Genomic DNA, 21831 nt, shown 5'->3' with positions numbered 1-21831 from the left:
CAGTAGGGACGCAATCCAGGAAGGTCTGGCCTGTAAGGATGCTGAACGGAGCCAAATGAGCAATTCGACTCCAGAGCTGAATGACTTTTCAATGAAAAAAAGAGTGAGTGTTGATTTTGCACATACTGTACACATGCAGGGCTGCAGAGTTGGTTAAACAAGCAGATAAAAACTAGAAGATGAAAACTGAGAAAGAGCAAGAAAATGTTGAATGCTCTGTTTATCGCTCTCACTCCATGTTTTTTAGTCTCTCTGTTCCTTTTTATTTTCTTTACGAGACTACAGAGGTATGCGATACCTGTAAAACACAGAAACAGACTTCACCTGTGATCACACCTTGGCACAAGCACAATAGAAAGACTGACAAATTACCAAAACCACGCAGCAGAAAACAGGGCGGAGCACAGAAGAGCGATGGATTTATGGATTAAGGATGGATTAAGTTGAACCGCCACATGTTTGCTGAGGCATGATTGAAGCTGGCAAGCAATCAGCGACTGGTCTGATGCGCTAGTCTCTCGCAGTGTCAAATCTCAACAGCTGGTCCCCTCTGCCCTCTGAATGAGAGCGGGTCAATGTTGTGCAACGCAAGGGAGGACAGCAACGAAGATCAGCGATCAATAACAAGTGGTTCAAAATGACACCAAGTCCTCCACTCACCAGTAGTTGTTTCCTCTGAGGTGAAATCGATTACAGCTGACAAACAGCTGTAACAGGTTACTGAGTAATACAACTGACTTTGCTCTGTTGTTAAATATAAAGAGCCAACATTTAAGTGACTTCACCATAACACACTTAAAAACCTCAATTAAGAGCCTTAATTGATCATTACTGCCATTAGAGAGTAAGCTCCGTCATCAAACCTTTGAACACAGAGGAACTTAAATCTCCTTTCACTGACAAAAGCTGTCAGGATGCCTCTCACAAACATAAACCACAAAAATACACTATATGTGCTTCTCACTCAAAAACAACACAACACACACACACACTCGTCTCTGCCTTGTTAGTTTGTTTATGTCTGTGCCACTATAGAGTCAAAACTCACTTCAAAACTGGTAGGATGCAGACAAAAATACACACACACACGGACGCACACACACCGCAACAGGGACGCACAGTTGGAATCATTATTTGTACAAAAAAAATGCCAAAAGTCCTAAAGTTAGTGAGGTGTGTACACAGTGTATGTATATATCTGAAACGACATACTGTGGAGGTGACAGAGTCCCCAGAACAACATCGGCTGGAACAGAATGTCTTGACAACCAAATGACTCATGAATAAAACCACCAAAAATAGCGGAGAAACAATGGATGAGGCAAAGATAGACTACTTGGTGAGCCACTCCTCATTTTGAGGGGGAAAAAAAGACATTTACGTTGAAAAAAATACACATACCCAGAGAAAACTTTGTGGCTATCAGCTGACACAAACAAACAGCCTTAGCGTTAGTGAGAATAGTCTCAAAAACAAATCCGAAAGCCTCAAGCTGACTCCAAAGCATGCACGGTGATGAAAGTTTTTTGAGAACGACAAAAATAAAAAAATAAAAAAATCAACTGCGCACAAGTACAAGTTCAAAAAGAAGAAAGAAAAAAAAAAAAACTCTCCACCCTCCAGCCCGCTCTCTCTCCTGGAGCCCACGTACCTTGCAGAGTTTCTGGTAGCGCGGCGAGGAGATGGCCATCCTCTGGAGCCTGTGTAGGAAGACCACCACTTTCTGGAGGGAGGTCCGGACCATGGCCATCATCTTAAGACTGCTACAAGTCTGTAGCAGCCTGCTCCTGGTCCGCATGCTAGCACTGCCCTACCCCGCTCATATTGTTCTCCCTCTCCCTCTCCCTCTCCCTAGCCAGCCGACCAGACCCCAGCCAAGCTGACGTGATGCGCACACACACACATGCACACAGAAAAAGAGAGAGAGAGATAGAGAGAGAGAGGGGGAGAGAGAGAGAGAGAGAGAGAAAACACACACTCGCGTACTCAGCTCAGCATGCCCCCATGTTTCATCACATATGCACACACACACTACAAACAGCGAGTGAAGCCTCAGCTCTCTCTCTCTCTCTCTCTCTCTCTCTCTCTCTCTTTATAAACAGTCACTCTCGCAGAGCTCTCAGCATGCACACACGCACACAAACACACTCTCACACACACATACGATGATGCAGGCGAGCAGGACAAGACGAGACACTCACTTTCTCCTCCACGCGGACATTCACACGCGTACCCCCGACTGCAGAGCCAGAAGAGAATCAAACAAATCACTTGTGACGGCACCCTGCAGAGTCAGAGGAGAGTGACGAGGAAAAAGGAAATGAAGAAGAGGGAAAGGGGAAAAAAAAAAAAAAAAACCAGGGAGAGTGAAGAGGAAGATTGGAAAGTGCCGGCGAGCAGGGAGGAGAGGAGAGAGGACGGCACGAGTTGCACTGGACGAGAAGCGAAGCTGGTCGTACGCGGTTCACTTTTTACCGCCGCTGATCCGGAGAGAGAAAGAGAGGGAGTGAGTGAGAAAGACAGAGAGAGAGAGAGACATAGTACTCCTTTTGGACCACAGACAGAGACAGGAAAAAGCAGAGGATGAAAGGAGAGAGACGAATCAAAAGCATCAGAGTAAAGGACGACAAAGACTGTCTCTGCCGTGAAGGGAGAATGAACCAACAGATCAATGAGCGAGAGACAGACAAAAAGAGAGAGAGAGAGAGAGAGAGAGAGAGAGAGAGAGAGAGAGAGAGAGGGGGACTGAGCGAGAACTGGGTGCACAAATGAGATGCACACACACAATAGAGTTAGCAGAGGGAGGGGTTATTTCAGGCGTCCAGGGTTCCTGGAAGTAAACGTCCCATTCATTTTCCGCCTTGGCAGTGTTGGTGACTGACAGTTGGAGCACCTCCACGGCTCGGACGGACATGAAAGTCAGCCGGTTGAACCGCGAGTACAAAAGCTGACTAACTGTGTTAGAAAATATCTGTTTCTTTGATAAAAATCAGTCTGACGGGCGAACAAGGAGCATGCCAGTGAGAAATGTACAATCGCAGGGCTTAAATTTCCAATCGCTTAATGCAGCGTAAATTAGTTGCCTTTCACATTAAGGGTCAAATTTGGATGAATGCAGCAAACTTCCAATTGCAGCATCAAAGCATTTCTAATGCCTGGCCTCTTCTCCATAGCAATGGCAGATCTTGGGTATTTTAGTGTTTAAAGCCATTTGCCGTACCAAACTTCTCACGCAGTCGACCCGGAACAGCCGTTTGACAAAACGAATGAAGTTGTGTGTCATTACTCATGTCTTTCCATACATTTCCTGTCCTCCTTCTACTGCCAACTATCTAACTATATAATTAAAACTGACGATCGTAACGTAAATCTTATAGAACTGTTTATTAATCCAGGTGCTCATGTGCTTCTAAGACGTCAAAACATTGAGGATACCATTAAAATAGACCATTTACAGGAGAGAAAAATATCTCAGACACCTGCAGCTACAATGTGTTGTCTTTGTGTGGTCCAAATGCGGCTTTGAAAACATTAACAGGCCTTGCTGAACAGCGCAGCGAAAAGATGTCGAAAAAGAAAAGTGGGAGGAAGGTAAAGCAGGGCGAGTGAAGGCAGGAGGGAAAGGTCAAGAGAAGATAAAAGGCTTTTACGCATCTTTTATCGATGCAGAACACAGCTAAGACTTTATAGAACGAATCTGTTGGAGGCACAAAAGTACCAGAGAGATGGCATCAAGAGACAAAAAGGCACAAGAAAATGAGAGTCAGGTAAAAAGCAGAGATAGGTGCACAATCAGCAAAGATTATCACAGAGCAGTGGCTCAGCTCCCGCAGAGCTACTGACCACACAGTACTACGCACAGGTGGGTATTTTAAACCTATTCATGTCGTCTATGACTCTTTCTGTTGACTTTTATTTGAAGTGCTGCTGAAAAACACTCTCTTTCTCCCAACCGCACTACAAGAGGCATTCATTTGAAGTGAGGATGAAAACCTCTGTATCGCCCCAGAGCAGCATGCTTCATACCGACGGTTCCCCCGTAACTGTGACTCATACATTTAAAATGAGCACAAACTGACACACATACACATATGGTGCATTCAGTGTAGCACTACGGGATGCATTACAGCACTCGGCCCCCACTTGTCTTGTCTCTTTATACAGATGAAGGGAGATTTCAAGGCAGAAGAGGAAGAAATGAACAGCACAAATACATTCCTTTAAACCAACATGCGTCTTCACTACGCAGCTAGTGTAATCGTGATTTACCGACAAGCCCGTGCACAGATATATGCACGCAGTCACTAAGAGAGGGGATCGTGATCATGATGAGCTTACTGAAGAGCTCTGTTTAGACAAGGTTTAACTGGCTACAGTGCTCATTTCAGTCATTCCACAGAGTATCGACTCTGCTTCACAGGGAATTACAAGGGAGACTGAGTGTTTTGTTGGCTCAGTCTTAATAGGACTGACAGTACCGGGTCTCAACTAGGAGGCTGTAGAAGGTATGTATGTCTCTGCTGCCCTCATTGCTACTGTCAACACACACACACACACACACACACAAAATTTCTCTTGCCCACAGCCAAACACGTACAACTTGAGCTTGATAAAAGCTGCACCTCCAGCTATGTGCACCTTTGCACTTTTCTCTTGATGCCATTATTGCCATAGTGTCCATCATGAGTGCATTTGTGTGGTGTGCACGTACACCAGCCCCAGTAAGAGTTACGTGATATGACATTACAGAGAGAAAATTTCGGTTAGAATTAGAGTTTGCAGTACGATTCACACCAAGGTACGTAATTAGCCCTTTAACGCCTCTGGCTGAAAAGGACTTGCACAAACAATACTGGAAATTAATGGCCAGGACTGCTTTATGACAAGGTGGGATTTACGCATTTGCTCTACCACTATTCCAGAAAATAAACCATACCATAATAAATTGTATATGAATAATGCAGTATACATTTACATACATACTATAATAGAAGATGTTATCCTTATGAAGCAGTATTAGCGTACACCATCAATAAAGAGTGGATAGGGGGAAACAGCTAGCTTGGTTCTCTCTAAAATTCAGAAATAAAGCAGACAACAACTCTAAAGCTCCCTTGCTGGCACGTTGTATAATCCGTAAACAAACTGAAATGTAAAAACAACAATTTGTGGTTTTGCAGGAAGCTCGACGATTTAACTGTTTCTTGGCAAATAGGAGTTTACTGCTCTCAGCTGCTGTACTTTTCACCTCCCAGCCCTAGTTTCCATACTTAATGGACAGCCTTTATGCTAAGCTAAGATAATAACCTCCCCAGTGTAGCTTCATATTTAACAGACATGACAACGGCATCAATATTCTCATCTCAATCTCTCCACAACTTGTATTTGCTTGTCTATTATCAGAGTCTAAAATTAGTTTTATTCAGAATCCTCCTTTACATTTCTCAGGAAATGCCAGTTAATGTGCCACATTTGTATTTGTCACTGCTCTGATCCACTCACCAACTGTGGGCTTAATATGAACACAGCAGTCAGAATGACAATGGTCCTGTGGCCAAAAACTGTAATTAAAGTAACCCAACACTCATTGTGAGTTGATAAAACATTTCGGGAGACATCTCTCTATGTCAGCACACGTCCTCCAAGGCTCAAAGTCTGTCTCATTATCCTACTTTCAAGACATGAGTCCCATCCATCAACCTTGTCTCCAACTGAGACAGAGAGATTGAAATGGGAGAAAAAAAGAGGATAACAGTGAAGCCAGTGGGCGATGACCAAATCAGACAGATACACCAATAAGTTGGTGTGCCAGTATTTCTTGAAGTATTAGCCTTTGACTGATAAATTCAATTTCAACTCACTTTTTTTACATTTACCACACACTTGACCTTTCAGATAACTTTGACAGACTTCTTAGGAATAAAATCCAATAGTACACAGTGGGCGTCCTTTGAAATTTTGACAGGACTTGTAATGATGGATTATGTTCGATAAAACAAATACAGATCACTGTAATGGGGAGATAAACGTGTTAATGATATCAATTTCTCCCAAAAGATCTGAATGAACAACCTGCATCTTTATGACCAAGACGAAATCAAGCCAAGCCTGTAAAACCAATTAAAGAATCCTCAGAAATCTTTAGGCCATTCATGCATGTATTTGCTATAGCCTTGGCCTGTTTTTAAGTACTTGGACAATGGATAACGGAGTAATAGCACTGTGGCATTCAAGACAACGAAACCAAGAACGTTATTATTAGATTTATGCTTTCAGATTTGCAAGATGTATGACGTTGCAGAATTTTCTCAGGGACAAGGACTTCATCTGCAAAGAAGCATGGAAACACACAGACGTACAGCGAGTCATGTTGTCAGGTGGTGTAAATGAAAGCCCCTCAGCACATAATCCAAAAGGGATGAGAACAAGACTGACAGGGTCAGCATTTAAAAGAAAAAGACCTTTCAGCTTCAACAGGATGTACACCCCCCCACCCCCCCAAAAAACGATTAGTGCATGTTTTATCTGTTGAAAGGCTGAGGTGAAGTGATTTTGGCGATTTTGGGATTAAAACGTTACATAAAGCATAAGATGATGTGTGTCACCAGATCCCTGAGGAGAGGTCTGGGTAAATGACAAGCTAGTGAGAGGAAGCACAAACACACAAACGCACACACACACACTGAATTCCTAAGTAGGACAGGACAAGAGGATCAATGAGCCGCACTCAATGCATACAAGCACTCAGGCGCCCTCTGTACACCCTCTCATTCACACACCTTAAACCAGCAGCTTACACATGGATGCACCCACACACACACCCCCCTGCCTCAGTCCCATTGGTGCAGGATGCATTAATGAAGGATGACACTGAGATAATAGGCTAGAATAGGCTAGCACCTGCGCATAGATTACACACATACACCTTTGTACTTCCACACTTTTGAGGACCCTCATTGATATAAGGCCCAGCCCCTTACCCTAAACTTAACCATCACAACTAAATGCCAAACCATAACCCTTCCTCTACCCCCACCCCGAACCTAAACCTAATTCCAAAACCAAGACCCTCAAAGAGCTCTTTGAGGGTCTGTCTGACAGTGAGGACTGGTCAAAACGTCCTCACTTTCCAAACAAGGTCCCAAACTCAGATTTGTTCTCAGATAAATAGATGCACAAGCACACGCAGTATCTCCACAGCCCCTACCTCCAGTTGCTGCCTCAGCTCCTTCACATGGACGGAGTCCTGCGACAGGTCTTCCCTCTGGGAGGCATCAGCCAAAACGTTGACCGTAGTCTCTGCCTCCTGGAGCCATTTGAGGAAGGACTCCAGCTCCCTGAGAGACATCTGCAGGCCCTTCAATTCACTGTCCAGATGGCTGTGCCGGTCACTCGCCCTGCCAATCAATAACAATGAGACAAATCCGTGACTTTACATGAAAAACACATGATTTATGAGTTTCACTGCTGGAGCAGTTAGCACATCATTAACTATTGGCAGAGCTATCAGGCCCACATGTGACGCAATCAAAGTACGTGCAGGTAAAAAGGTGGGTTTATGTGCACCTATTGTTGATGCTGTTCCAGGCAGCGTTGTGTGTATCTGTGACCTCTTTGATCCTCCTGGTGTCATCAGTAGAATACTCCTGCAAAAGATGATTGGACAGCTCGTTGAAGGCCGCGACTGTAGCTTGGCCTCGGCCCAGGTCTTGGAGGAACGCCTGTAAACAATCAGCACAGAGGCATGAGGATCACAGTGACACTGATAATGTGACAGATGTGACTCAGCCATGTGTTGCTGCTGAGGACCCCGTTGGCACTACTTTTAAATATTATTTATTTGCATGCACTGCTTTCTGTGTTTTGTTGTGGCTTGGTATCTGCTTGAGTCAGACAAATTACTCTGCAAGAATATTAATGACCTATTATCCAAACTTAATAAAAAATTAAATTAAACTTGAGGCACTAAAAACACAAAGAGATTTGTTATTCCACAGCTCAGCCATCTGACATTGTTATTTTAACCTCTACTTAATCAAGCACGTTTCATAAGACCCAACTGTTATTCATAAGGGCAGATTATTATTTAAAATTTAGCATTAGCAAATAAGTCATCCATATATGACCCCCAGGTTCTTTTAACAAAAAGGTACACTTCACTATTTTAAATGGACAATTACTCATCATTACAAGACCACACAAACCAGGAGCAGATAGCTGTGCATCCAACATGCTGGATTCTGTAAAACTCAGTTGCCCTCTAGTGTTTGATTCCTGTAATGCGTCAGACACACTCTTGAGGCAGAGTCTGTTTCCAGGCACTCTCGGTCCAAGTCATCATCTCAAATTAAAATGATGGATGATGTGGGCGTATGAATGTTATTAAGGTTCAAAGTGATACTGAAGAGAGGTGATTTATTCATTCCCATCTTGTACAGACTTATACAGCTGTACAGAGGACCTCTAATAGTTTTTAAAGTAAAGTTTGGTTTGGTCTAATATTTTTCTCTCTATTAGGAAAGTGAGCAGACAAATTCCCTGGAGTATATTTCTAGTCTGCCGTTATGAAAAAGATCCAGAATCAGAGGGAATGACCTCAGGAAGGACAGGCATTAGACGCACAGAGGACGTAGAGACAAAGTTTAGCAGTGAAACTTTTCCCTAACCTTGTTGTCAGCAAGCTGTTTAGTCAGGGGATCTCTGGACTGCTGAAGAAGGTTGTGGAAACGTCCTTCGTTGTGCCCAATGAGAGCTTTCACCTCCTTCCTCTGCTCCTCCCACTGGTTGCTGTGGCCAATCATGTTGTCCAGCTGCTGGAGCCGTGCCTCGACCCCATGCTGAGTGCTGTCCCATTGGCTGCGGACCCTCTCAACTAGAGACAGAGGCAGATGCACGTTCAACGGGAAAAGCCAAAAACAGAAAAGTAACGACGGTGGCTTTGACAGAAAACATTAAGTGGTGGGAAGAAATAGAAATGCTGTTCGATAAAACCAATCAGAACTAAAATCCTGAGAAGAAAATTAAAGACACGACATTGTTTCTGATCGTTTTTAAACTGTTTTGTACATACGTTTCTCAGTGATGGATGTGCGGACATCCAGATTAGAGGTCTTGTTCTTGATGTTCTGTGCCAGGGTGAAAATGTCCTCCAGCTGGGGATGACGCTGTTCCAGGTCACTCTTCGTCACCTGTCAAGACGATGCACAAATACAATCAGAAAAAAGGTGCATAGCCTGGGATGTTATTTAGCAGTTCAATTTTACACAAAATATGTAATATTCCACTAAAAAAGTTCATCACATTAAACACATCCACAACTTCTCTCCCATCTGTCCTCTCTGCTCCCCCCTATCTTACCTGAAGACGTCCCATAGTGGTCCTGATCTCCTCCGTGTCCCCCACGGTGACAATATTAGACTTGAGCATCTGGGTGATGAGGACGAGCCAGTCTGCCAGCTCAGTGGCTGTCTCATTGAGGTCGGTGGGCGCCACGGTGTCTGGTGTGTGCGGGGTTTGATGGTGGGGGTCCTCGCTCACCAGGCTGGCCATCTGCACGGCTGAGGGGACCGCAGACACTGAAGCGGGGGCAAATACAAAGCAGGGAACTCAAGGCGAGTAATGTTGACATATAGAGCTTCTTAAAAGGAAATGATGCCATGAGTATTAAAGGTGTTAAAGTGAGAGAGGAGGTGCTGTCAAATTGCTCTCAGAGGATAGTGGCATCACACTAAATCATGATGAATGAGGCATCTGGGCTTGTTTTAGTGTTACACAACCATGACTTTGTTGCTCACCTCTTATTTGTTATTTCATCATGTATTCTCATGCTCCAGATTAAGCAAAACCAATAAGGAATTCCAAATCTGCCACCTGAGTACTTATTACCTCTTATACAAGTACCTATTTCTGTTTGTCGTTTCCTGTTAATGATCCGATATCTAATTTTCTCTGTCTCATTAAAGGCTTAACACTTCATTGGGACTGTGTGGAGTCTTTTCCTCCCTACACGTTGATGTGTTATAAAGATAAAAATAGTGATACAGAAAGGAGAGAAATCTGAATTTTAAAAAGGGCATTCCTCGGTATCTTTACCAAGCTGCTGGTGCTGGACCGCGTGCTGGTGCTGTGTCCATGGAGAGACGGGTGGCTGGAGAGATTCCCTCAGTCGACCATCCAGTGCTTTCCAATCAGCTGCCAGCTGCTCTACCTTACTCTATACACATGGAGCATGCAAGTAATTACAGTACAGAATATTAGCAACAGGAAATAGAGTCTATCCAGCTTTTAATAAAACAGCCAATTAAATAAATTAGAGGAAATTAAATTACCTAACATGGATTAGTGGTGCTTTAAAGGTGCAATATGGTACATTATATGCTACAATTAGTAGTATTTCTTTATGAAATCATATTAGTATGGAAAGTGGGACCTTTTCCTGAGGCAACAGCTGCTGTCGTCTCTGTAGCTCTATAGAATGAGCCAACAGGTCCTCCAGGTCCTTCTTCCTGTCCTTCATGGAGGCCTCCAGAGCCTACAACAGGTTAGAACTGATTTTAAGTACCATAGTTGTGATAAACAGATTCGCAGTGAGGTTAGATGTGTCATATTCAGATGATCTACCTGTGCCTGGCCTGGGCTCAGGCCTCTGGTCATGATCGTCTGGTGAGTGACGACGACCCAGTCAGTGAGCCTGTTCATTCTGTCCTGGAACTGGGCATGACTTTGCAGGTTGACCTCCACCTCCCCAACTTTGTCCAGTAACTCATGGGTTACCTGCAGGGGAAAGGGGGAGTAAAGAATGAGTGGGAGATGGGTGGAGGAGAGACAGAGGAGAAGCAGGGAGAACATGAGATACTGTGGCTGTCAGTGTTGTAAAACATGGCAAACGTGGATGTAGTGTTGGTACCTTGCTCCAGTTGAGGTTTATGGCTCTCAGTTTGCCAACATGCTGGTCTCTGTTCTGAGGGCTCACGCTCGGATTGGCCAGGATCTGAGGGGCGTGCTTGTTAAGCCATCCGAGACGTTCATTCTGTGCATCCATTTCCTCGGCAAGGGCCTGCAGAGAAAAAAAACGGACCCTTAATTCCACAGAGAGACGGGACTGATTTGGTGACGCATTAACAAATGAGAGTAAAATAAGTAAAGGAAAATCAAGAAGCCCCGTCACATCATTCAATGTACTTTTTTCACAATGTGTCTCCACTGAGGAAAGGTCTGGCTGAGGTTGCTGTCAGGAGGGAATGAAGACAGAAAACATGCAGCGACTGCATTTCCTTCAACAAAAACGCATCATTCAAAACAAGAGATGTGACGTTCCTTCTGTGTATGTTTGCTGGGTTTGACAGCTTTTTTTCTTGTGATTGAGATACTGGGAGCAGCTTGTGGGTACAGTGAAGCAAACAAAGAACAAAGGAAAATGGAGCACAGTAGGAGATGACCATAAAAATAACCGAATGAACCGAGCTCTGGAGCACAAATAGAAAGCTCTGCACTCCCATGGATCGCACTGACGTGAGGTTGTTTTGAGACTCGCTGTACCTTGAGTTCTTTGAGGTTTCTGTCAGTGGCAGTGACAGGTAAAGAGCTGACAGCGTTTTCTGCCTGCTCGAGCCACATAGCCAGCTCCTCGCGTCTCCTCACCAGGTCTGACAGGGCCGGGTCTCCTCTCGCCAGCCTGCACACACACACACCCACACAAAAACACATAATGTTGTAAGATTAGGATCTCCATTTCCCGCAGGTGCCAGCCCTAATCCTAAAATTTACATTTAAATTACTGTTATAGACTGATTGACCACACTGATAATGTTAACCTGCCAAACACTGATAAAGAAACAAAGATTGTCTGTGGTGGAGAGGGAGCGCTAACCTCTGTGCTACATTATACTGTAAAACCATATGTTATATAGTCAAGGCACAGCAATATGTGTCGGATTTGTCAAAATCCACATTTGACCACATCCCCTTAATCTTTTTAATCCACGTGTAACGTAACATCCTGTGTGTTTCCGAGGACACATCACCTGCGCTGTCTCTCAAGGACCTGGCGGTTGACAGCTCTCCATCGCTGCCCGAGGGTGTCTAGCTTCTCTTCGAGCAGGGATCCGTCAGGGGATGACAGCTGCCCAATTATCTGCTCCCCAGTGCGGGTCAGTACAGCCAAGATGGGCTGGTGGCTGGTAAGACCTTCCTCCAGCTCCTAGAATACGTACAAAGGAATGAAAGAAAGCACGAGGGACAGGGGAGGAGGAAAAACACACACAAAAAAAAGGTGGGATCAGGGATCAATCAATCAGAATAAGAGGAATCACTCAGGGACAAATCCGCTGCTCGAGTCAATCTCTCAAAGCAAATCTCTGATTGACACACTGGCGTTACTCGTGGCACATCAAGATTTGAGCTGCCAAATCTCTACTCCCTCTCAGAGATATTATACTTGCCAAGACAGATCAGTTAAGAAAGGTGAGTGGCTGTAAAGTCGGCTAAAGGGTGAGTCAGCTAAGTGATCTTTCAATTCCCATCCGCTTGATCCCCAAGCTCACTATGTGCAACTGTGAAAACATGTGAAAGAGCTGGACAGATGGACTGTAGCTCAAACTTTGCAAATCACGCTGATAAAAGGCGTTAATGGTGGTGGTGCTGTCAGCAATAATGCAGCGGCTTCAGAGAATTTAATTCCCCTTGGAAATGAAATTGCAGCTTTGGTAATCAAACAAAGCAAAATCAGAGGTCCCTTCTCATCCTCCTCTTCAGTTTGTTTCTCTCCATGTCTCGCTCTGCATAATGAACAGTTAGATGTGCAGAGTGTTTGTTTATTAGCTACAGAATAGCAGCAATTTTTCCCCTTGGGGAACAAAATGCAATTATCGCCTGTCTAACATTTCCAACCATCTAGCTGCTTATATTTCAAACAAATTGCTGCTACATTCTGGAAAGGTAATAATCTTGCTTTGAGCTTGTAAACATGTGGGAACCTAAGAGTACATAATTGACAAATTAGTGTTTGTAATGATAAAGGTGGAATGCCATGAATGTTTAGAATAATGCTGCAAAAACACATAAAAACACAAAGCAATACATTCATGGTGAGACTTACATCTGGAGTGTTGTGACCAAATGCACAGACAAAAATCATGTGAAATACACCACTAAACATATTCAGCCCTCCACACGCTCCTTCACCCTCCACTGACCTCTTGGTGTTGCCGTGCAGAGTTCAAGTCCAGCTGTCCATCAGGGCCAACGCTCTCGGACAGCAGTGTCTCCGTATCAGTCAGCCACTGGCCGAGGTCATTCATGTCACAGTGGAACTGCCTCCACTCCTCTATGGCGCGGTCAAAACTCCTGCAGCAGAACCAGAATTAGAAAATTATCTTTTCCTGGCCAGTATGAACAGGAGTGATTACAGCAAACAAAATCACTTTCAGCGTTCACATGGGCACCTGGCTGTGGTTTTAAGACGGATTAGAAAAATGGCAAACATATCCTTTGACTAAAAATACCTCCAACATGTATGTAGTATTTCTACTTTCTTACTTTCCACCACGGGAACGTCTTCCCTCCTTTCTGCAGGTGTACATAAGGCATGACACCTGCAGAAGGGAAGTGGTGCACGCAGATCTGAAAGCTGAGCTTGGTTCAAATGTGCTCATCATCAAAATGCATGCTGGAGTGTGTGCATGTGTGTGTCACAGTGCTTATGATTAATGAGTCTGATGTTTGTCTGTGAAGACTCTTTTATTCTACGTAAATTTTCTTTGTTATCACTTGCCCATTGTGCAGAGGACGTTGTTTCCTTTGTACGGCTAAGCATCAAACACACAAATGCAAATCTCTACTCTGTCGAATTTATATTGAAGTGGGGATCAATTTCCCTAATAAAGGGAATCAGATACTAATGCAGACAATTACCCTGCATAATCTTCTAAAGACCTTTTTCTTCTTTAACCTAAAGCTCAGTTATATTTGTAGAGTTCTTGATTTGAGCGATGCCGGTGGATTCTGGCTTTGATTATCCCTTAATGACTAATTACAAATTTTTTTCTTACTTCTTCGCTCCTGTTTAATGTCAAGTGGGCTTAATATCGAACGGGATGAGACATTAAAGAATTCTGGTCTCTTGAGACGCAATCGAGTTTACCTGTCGGGAAATTCCATGCTTCGTGATGAGCAAAAATGGCACAGCTGACCTCTATTAAACACCAGAAAATGTCATAACAATCAAGAACCTCTTACAACACTGGCGAGTTCACGGAGACGCTATTGAATAAATCAGCATGGACGGAGAGGCTGATTACTTAAAATGCTTAATACAAAAAACAGATCTTTATCGCATTGATGGCTTGCATGAGGGCTATTTCCTCTTTCAGCTTTGTGTGGAGCACAACAAATCTGATCAGAGAGACGAGGTGAGGAAATGAGTTTTGGATGAGCAATTTTACAAAATATACTCCATTCTTTTGATTTTTAATGATGCCCAGAGGTTATTGTGATTGCAGACAGACTGCTTCCGCATTTGTGTGTAATCTTCAAAATGAGCTTGCTAGTTTATTCTAGCATGTGCACATACTATGCTCAGCAAATGTAGACTGTTTATGCCCAAGGAATCGTGTTGATGGTAGTCAAGGTCACCCAGTGTGTTTGTGTGTGTCTGTGTCTGTGTGTGTGTGTGTGTGTGTGTGTGTGTAAGCTTGTGTGTCAGTAAGTCAATGAATGAATGAAGATGTGAACAGGCACGAGATTGTTTATGCCCAAGGAACTGTTTTGATAGTAATCAAGGTCAGTGTGTGTGTGTGTGTGTGTGTGTGTGTGTGTGTGTTTGTGTGTGTATAGGGTGCTCGATTGTGTGCCCTGGTCTATCTCTTTATCTGTTCCTGCTGTCTCCTGACTAGCAGACATCTGGCATTTAATGTCCCTGCAGCTTCGACCACATATCCCAACACACACATTCACATCTGAAAATAGCTTCTCTCTCACTGGTCACATGTTCTGTGAAAGATTTGTTCACGTTTTATTCAACACCTTACTTATATTTAATGAGTGCACATGTACATTGCGATCTGCGTGTGTGGAGTTGGCGCACGCACCCCTTGCGATGGTTGTACATGCGGTTGACGCGGTCCCACTCTGCGTTGAGCTGTGTGAGGGCGTCTCCGATCTGGGCAACCCCAGCAGGCGAAGCATCCCGGATGACATCAGGCTGGCGCTCGTGGATCCCTGTGATCTGCTCACCAAGACGCTCCAGATTGTCTTTGATTTTCTATATACAGACAAACGCAAGATGAAGAAAAGGGCGCTGCAAGGTGAGAGAAGGAAATCAGGGCACTGCGAGCTGAAACAGAGGCTAAAAAGTTCACGCAGCAAGTAGGATGTTAAGCGGCAGAAGAAAATCACATCACTTCAATTGTGATAGCTGATTATCTGACACAGACTGAATTTAATATTTTGCTGATCACTTCTTAAGTAGGGACAGATTTGGCCCCCGGTCTTAGCTTAACTTAATCCTTTATGGCACTGAGGAAAAACATTAAATTCCTACTGTCTACTCAATTTTAAGTCTAGATTTTAAAACCTTGGATGTCGGAGCACATAGCTTTGGAAAGCCCTCCCATAGGTGCAGAACTACTGTTCGTGAGCTAATCTTGTTTAACTCTGTAAAAACTGCTATACAAAAGCAAATGCGGAACAATATCACAGACCATTCTTGCAATGGCAAATTTTAGCTTAGCAGGTTGGGTATATGAATGATGACCCACCCTCAGCATGTCCTCCTGGCTGGAAAAATCTTCATACAGCCCCCCGCTGAGCTCAGAGGAGTTCAGAAGCAACTCATTGTCAGCTATGACGAGGAGCACTTTGTTGATGTCCCACAGGTAGTCGGAGGGACTCAGTGAAGGAGCACTGCTACGCTCCACTGAAGACATCTCCTACACCACAACGGAGCAGGAGAAAAGCACAGGGCAGAAGGAAAACTGCATTAACATCGTGCAACATGATAACACAGCATGCCACACTGTGCTACACTAACACTAGAGCCAATACTACAAAGCATTTACTGTGAAAGCCACAACTCTGCGGTCAAAATTACTTAATTAGAGTCTATGTGTACAGAATATGTACTTGTTCATGTGCGAGTCCCTCACCTCGGCTGCAAACTCTCTAGTCTGCTCTGTGAAGGCGTAAGAAGATGACGAGTCCACAGAAACTTCCACCTGCCTGATTCGTAGCACCCTCAGCTCCTATAGCGGGCAAACACACACAAATTGACCAAACTGCAACTGTGCACACCAGGAAAACGCAACATCTACATATTCTTTGATGTATCTCACCCTGTGAGCAGAATATTGACTCTGCAGCCGGAGCAGCAGAAGTCTCAACTCCTCCCTCTGGCCTTCATCTGAAGTTTGCTGCAGCAGTTCTTCTCCTCTTCTCAGCAAGTCTTCCACGCCGGCTTTCTCCTCATCCATCTGGTGCAAAAAGACAGATGGGTTAAATGAAGAGATTGGATTTTTTAAACTAGAGCTGTCTTTGTCGCATCTTAAATTCATCAATCTAGTCAGCACAGAAAAATAGCAACTTACACACCAGAAACCGACATTAGCTGTAAGTTGCTCCTTTGCTACACAAACAACAAGTTGTTGAGAGTGGAGATGCTGCAGATGCTTCTGGGAAAATACTGTTAAAAACACAGTAAAAGCTTCCTGACGGGTACACTGACCTTGCTTTGGACTGGTGAGGTTTGTTCAGGCACTGTGTTTAACGTCATAAACCTTGATAAAGCAGCTTGAATTCCAGACTTGTTAGGCCTTGAAAAACCAAATCAAAGCTCGTCTTATCAGGTGGGAGCTTTACATAGCCTGTAGCCCGGCCTAAATCTAATAAAACTTCAGAGAGGGAATAATAAGTAGCCTGGGGCAATGTTCTGTGTATGTCTTTCAAATCTCTCTGGAAAATTGCTAGAGATGAGTAACCTTAATGGAAACCAAAGAAGAGTGGATATTTCCCCATCTGCAATACTGTACAACACCATTTGGGGCTCTCTCTTAAGTAATAACTACTTTTTAATGATCGTTTCTTTGAAAGTTTTAAAAACTAAATGAAAAGGATGAAATTGAAAGGTGGCTTTGTGTACCTTGTCATCATCCAGGAGGTTTGCTGGGTCCTGCTGCTGCTGCAGAGCCTTCAGTGTGTCCTGGAGCTCTGACTGAAGGTCCTTCACCTCAGCGCGGACCAGAGACTCAACAGGACGACTCAGACTCTCTGCACGGGTCTCCTGGCTGTGAATGACCTGATGTGACAGAGCAAAAACACACCTCAGGTCAAAACAGGCACAATTGAATGTAACTGTCTGACTGAAAGCTCAAAGAGAGGGTCCAGCTGTGGCATGATAGTATTGCAGTATTTGCAGTATTTTCTGTACAAACCCTATTAACTGTAGTTTGCATGAAATCAATGATGACCCCTTTGTCACTGCTAGAGAAGTCTGTGGTTAAGTGGTTTTAGCTACTGCTGTTTCTTTTACCTGCTGAGGTGGCTGCTGGTTCAAGTCAACACCACTTGACTCCAGACTGGACATCATCTGAACGCCAAAAGACAAAGACAGAAGAGACTGTGTGACTGTGCAGACCATACCACATGCTGTATGTCTGAGAGTTTGACCTTGTTTGGTTGAATTCCGCACTGAATCCACGTTAGCAAAGGTGATAATTGTTGGGTTGTTTGATGCTGTGATTTCAGATTTAAGAACAGTTCGTGCTTTTGTACCTGGGCAGTTCTGATGTGTTGGGAGACTTTGTCGAAGTTGCAGTTGAGCTCAGCCAGTTTGGGCTCCACCACATCTCGGCAGGCGGGCCCCCTGCTGGTCATCAGGATGATGGCCTGGTCCTTCACGTTGTCCACGCGCAGACTGATGTCCTCCAGCTCCTCGAGCATGCGCTGCGGACAAACCACAGAGGCTCATGCATTACTCATCATTCTCGTTTGTCATCCATTTATGCTATCAGTCATTCGCTCTCAGACTGTATGGCAGTGTAGCCTTGGTTCAGACCAAAGAGCTGAGCACAGGATGTACTGATCAAGGTTAGCATGCACGAGCTGATATTTGGTTGAGGCCTTCGGTTGTCAAGGCGAGAGGAAGGGAAGGGTTAAGAATTCAATATAAGAGCAGGATAAATTATTTGACAGATAAAGACTCAGCTTCTCCTTTTTCCATCTCTCTTGTAGACAAAAAATGCTCTAATAGTGTCCAAATATGCTTGCTTCTTGAAAACTCCCATCTGAAACAAGCATAAAAAGTTTCTGCTCCAACAGTGGACAATCCAAAATGAGACATTTAGCATTCAAGTCCAGACCACAAGGTAACAGGAGAGGATTTCTTTGATGGATTCTGGCAGAATGCATTTCCTTGCCAGAGGCTGTGATTTCCACAAAGCCATTCTTTACTATTACATATTTCTAAGCTTGCCATGGCATAAGCTCTCCCAATTCTTGCATATTTTCAGACTTAACAGAAAAAAAAAAAAATAGTATAAACTAAAAGCTTTAGTTGATAATATGGAAAAACCTCCCATGTTTTAACTGTCTTTCATGCTCCAGGTGTACTGTGTCCACATGTTGGAGCCATCCTCCCTTTATCCACACTGATGTTCCTCTCTCACAGTGTAACGACTCCCTCTGCCTTACCTTTACCACTTTTTCCCTCTCTGTCGGGGTGAGCCGCTCAGCCTCGTCCAGGTGGATCTGGGTCTGGTAGAGCCAGGTGCTGATGTGAGCCAAGTTCTCATCAAAGATTTCCACTTCGTTCTGGTGACTCTGCACACAGATGGAAAAAAGGATTAGTGCTCCCATTAGGAAATAAAAACAAGAATCACCCTTAGAGAGCCCTTCTGTGTTCTCCCCATTTTCTGCTTAATCTAAGACAAAGACTTTTAATGATTCTCTGAGTTGTCCGTAACCTTTACATGACCTTGCTGCAGTGCGCAATTACAAAAAGAAACACTTCTTAGTCTTTTGTTCACAGTAAATATTTTTATTGTCGAGGTGATTTGCATGTCCTTGTTTTGTCTTTGATTTGAACCTTATTCCTTTGTCTGGCTACGGCAATCACTTGACTTACGCAGCATAATGAGGAAATCTTTTATTTGGTTGTAAAACTTGCAAAGACATAACCCTCTAATGCTGCCGTTCTGCTTTGTTTTTCTGTTTTTTTAAATCTCTCCAAGGTTGGGAAAAACAACTTCAAATTCAATGAACTTCTTAGAATTTCACAACTCATCATGAGTGCTTAAATTATTCCATTATAGTTGATATGAATTATAAAAGCTGTTATAATTAAAAGAATTCTCATTACCCAGAAAAATGGCGTGCTAAAAGGCACAGCCAAGACAAAAATACATTTATTTACCCGAAAGTGGCCTTTGTTCACTTGCAAATGAAAGTCTTACTAAAGCATACACTGTACAGAAACTATAAAAACTTAAAGCAGGTGGGAGAATCTAAACATAAAATAAACAACACAGCAACCTTTTATTTATGAAGCCTTCCAGCGCGAAATATTTGCACTCACCAGCACAGTGCTAAGCCAGTCTTCCGTCCAGGTGCGTACGCGGCCCCAGGCTTCATTAAGGCCACAGAGTTTGTCCTCCAGCTGAGCCTCGCTGCCCTCCACCAGGGTCTGCAGACCAGCGCTGGTCTCCATCAGGCTGGACAGCTCCGCCTTACGACGCTCCGACTCCTTCAGCAGGCCCTGGTGAAGAGAGACACACAGACATGCACAAAAAAAGACATGATGTCATATGTGATATACTGAACAGCACATATACACACACTTGAATGCAAACCAAAAATAAAGCATTAATTACCAGTGACATTAATTAAAAATAACAGCCGGCGATTACATCCCAAAACCCGGAGTAGAAGTATATATGCTCAACATTTCAACTTTTCATATGTCTGAAACATTTCATCTCCAATGTCAGAAAGAGATGTTTTTATGAGCATCACGCTGTCTTCCTGCTCCATCTACTGGCTCGAAGCAGAAGCACGTCTTTGCTTCTGCCAAAGAGACTTGATGAAAAGCTGGGCCAGCTACTCACATTAGCCCACGCAATCTCAGCGTCGATGTCAGCTGGCATATCTCCACAGCTGTTCTTCTGCTGCAGCTGAGCCTCACTGGTGGTCAGCCACTCCTGTAGGGCAGCGCTCTCCTTCTGGAACTTTTGAGACAGAGACAAAGCTTTTTCCAGGTCCTGCTTGCCCTCCGTTACCTGTAAACGGAAGGAAAATGAAGAGATAATGAATGTTAGTTATACTCCAACATGAGCTGTGTTTTGCAGAACAAGCAGAATTCATTTGAAAATAAACTTACCTGTGCCCCCAGATCATTGTAGAGCAGTTTGAGAGCGGTGAGCTGGTCGTCCATGGCCTTGGGGTTCTCTGTCTGCTGTTTCTGCACAATCTGTCGACCTGTCTTTATCACCGTCTCCACCTCCAGCTTCACCTCGCTTAGTAGCTTGTACAGTTTCTAGAAATCAAAAAAGGGAAAATAAACCTATGACTGAGTATTTTTTCTTTCTGTGTCTGTATGAATAGGTGGCTAAACTGGCAGATAATTTGCATTTGTATCCTTAAATAATGTCATACCTTGTTGAACATTTGTAATGTGTATATGGATCGTTCATGCAATCAGCAACAAATTAACCATTTGTGTAAAAAAGAGACTGAGAAGGTTGTAGCTCTCACCATGCAACCAGTGAGGTGGGACTGGATTTTTTCTGGGTCCACATCCCTGACATCCAGAATGTGCAGCTCCGCCTTGGCGCCATCCAGGACCCTCTTACAGTCCAGCATGCGCTGCTCAAAGTTAGCTGGCTTCTGGAACAGCTGGTACTTTGTGGAGATCTCCCTCAGTTTCCTCTACAGTGGGTGAAGGGAGAGATGTGTTAAGTTATAATCTGTATCACAACACAGATACACACACACTTGTCTCACTATGCTGCCATGATTGATGATTTTGTATATTTTTCACTGTTTTAAACATGAAAAACAATGTCTAAGGAATAAATGTTCTATGAGAATCTTGGATTTCAGACACTATTAAGCAACTTGATAAACCTTAATTAAGTATGAAAGAAATTCTGGCATCATCCATCATTAAAATTAGTCTGACTCCTATTATCAATGCTACACAGAAGAGCGATCGTTGCTACTATTTATAAGTACTTCTAGTATTAATTGCAATGTCTTAATTATGTTGGCTGCAGTAGATACCAGTCTGACATCAGTTTCCTGCAGTTCCCCGTGTTCTCCAGTAGGAGTCAGTGTTACCTGCAGCTGGTCCAGCATGGTCCCCCCTCGTGCAACTTTGCCATCGGTGGTGGGGGGAGGCAAGTTGGCCACGTTCCTCCTCCTCATCTCTTCTACCGTCAACTCGTGGGCTGCGATCTCTGCCCCGATGGTCTGAAGGAAAAATGGAAGTGAATACAGGCACCATCAGTATATGTTCACTCATATAGACAGAGCCTCTTCCACCCACCATGTTTATGCATTCATTAGAGTCTTTTCAGGGTGTTTATGTACATGTAACACAAGTTTAAGAGTTACTAAGACAGCTCACACTGCTTAGTTTTTCAAAGCATCTGTGGACAACCTGACTTGTCATTGTGGGAATATTATATTAATACTATATATTAATATTTTACTACTGTTCCATGGGCTTCCAAATGAAGGCAGAGCCTTCAGACAATTGAGATGATACTGTGTGAAGTAAGATCCATCAAGTTTTGGTGTTTCCCCAAGTGTCACATCTTGCCTGGTAACTACCTGTGGGTGTGT

The 21831-nt window shown here is 43.7% G+C and overlaps 1 protein-coding gene across 7 annotated transcripts in view; it reads right to left on the bottom strand.

The window, feature by feature from the left end:
* The window catches only part of utrn (utrophin), a 174964-nt gene that overhangs the window by 108839 nt on the left and 44294 nt on the right, over nt 1-21831 (bottom strand). For 6 of the 7 annotated variants that reach the window (XM_076756295.1, XM_076756296.1, XM_076756294.1 and 3 more), the window contains 25 exons: nt 21325-21456; nt 20740-20913; nt 20366-20521; nt 20094-20264; nt 19565-19744; nt 18682-18810; nt 17764-17934; nt 17522-17578; nt 17132-17287; nt 16329-16466; nt 16143-16238; nt 15756-15926; nt 15087-15259; nt 13194-13344; nt 12024-12199; nt 11539-11674; nt 10907-11056; nt 10621-10773; nt 10430-10531; nt 10093-10213; nt 9358-9575; nt 9071-9188; nt 8667-8872; nt 7567-7721; nt 7208-7397 (listed from right to left, as the gene is read on the bottom strand). In XM_076756295.1, the coding sequence (XP_076612410.1) occupies nt 7208-7397; nt 7567-7721; nt 8667-8872; nt 9071-9188; nt 9358-9575; nt 10093-10213; nt 10430-10531; nt 10621-10773; nt 10907-11056; nt 11539-11674; nt 12024-12199; nt 13194-13344; nt 15087-15259; nt 15756-15926; nt 16143-16238; nt 16329-16466; nt 17132-17287; nt 17522-17578; nt 17764-17934; nt 18682-18810; nt 19565-19744; nt 20094-20264; nt 20366-20521; nt 20740-20913; nt 21325-21456 (3780 nt within the window). Of the gene's footprint in view, nt 1-1651; nt 2742-7207; nt 7398-7566; nt 7722-8666; nt 8873-9070; nt 9189-9357; nt 9576-10092; nt 10214-10429; nt 10532-10620; nt 10774-10906; nt 11057-11538; nt 11675-12023; nt 12200-13193; nt 13345-15086; nt 15260-15755; nt 15927-16142; nt 16239-16328; nt 16467-17131; nt 17288-17521; nt 17579-17763; nt 17935-18681; nt 18811-19564; nt 19745-20093; nt 20265-20365; nt 20522-20739; nt 20914-21324; nt 21457-21831 lie in introns of those variants that run through there. The other variant, XM_076756300.1, reaches the window with a different exon arrangement.

The sequence above is a fragment of the Chaetodon auriga genome, chromosome 18 (genome assembly GCF_051107435.1).
Source record: "Chaetodon auriga isolate fChaAug3 chromosome 18, fChaAug3.hap1, whole genome shotgun sequence".
NCBI classification, from domain to species: Eukaryota; Metazoa; Chordata; class Actinopteri; order Chaetodontiformes; family Chaetodontidae; genus Chaetodon; species Chaetodon auriga.
The sequence above is the reverse complement of the archived record's forward strand: the minus strand, read 5'-3'. Positions and strand labels throughout refer to the sequence as shown.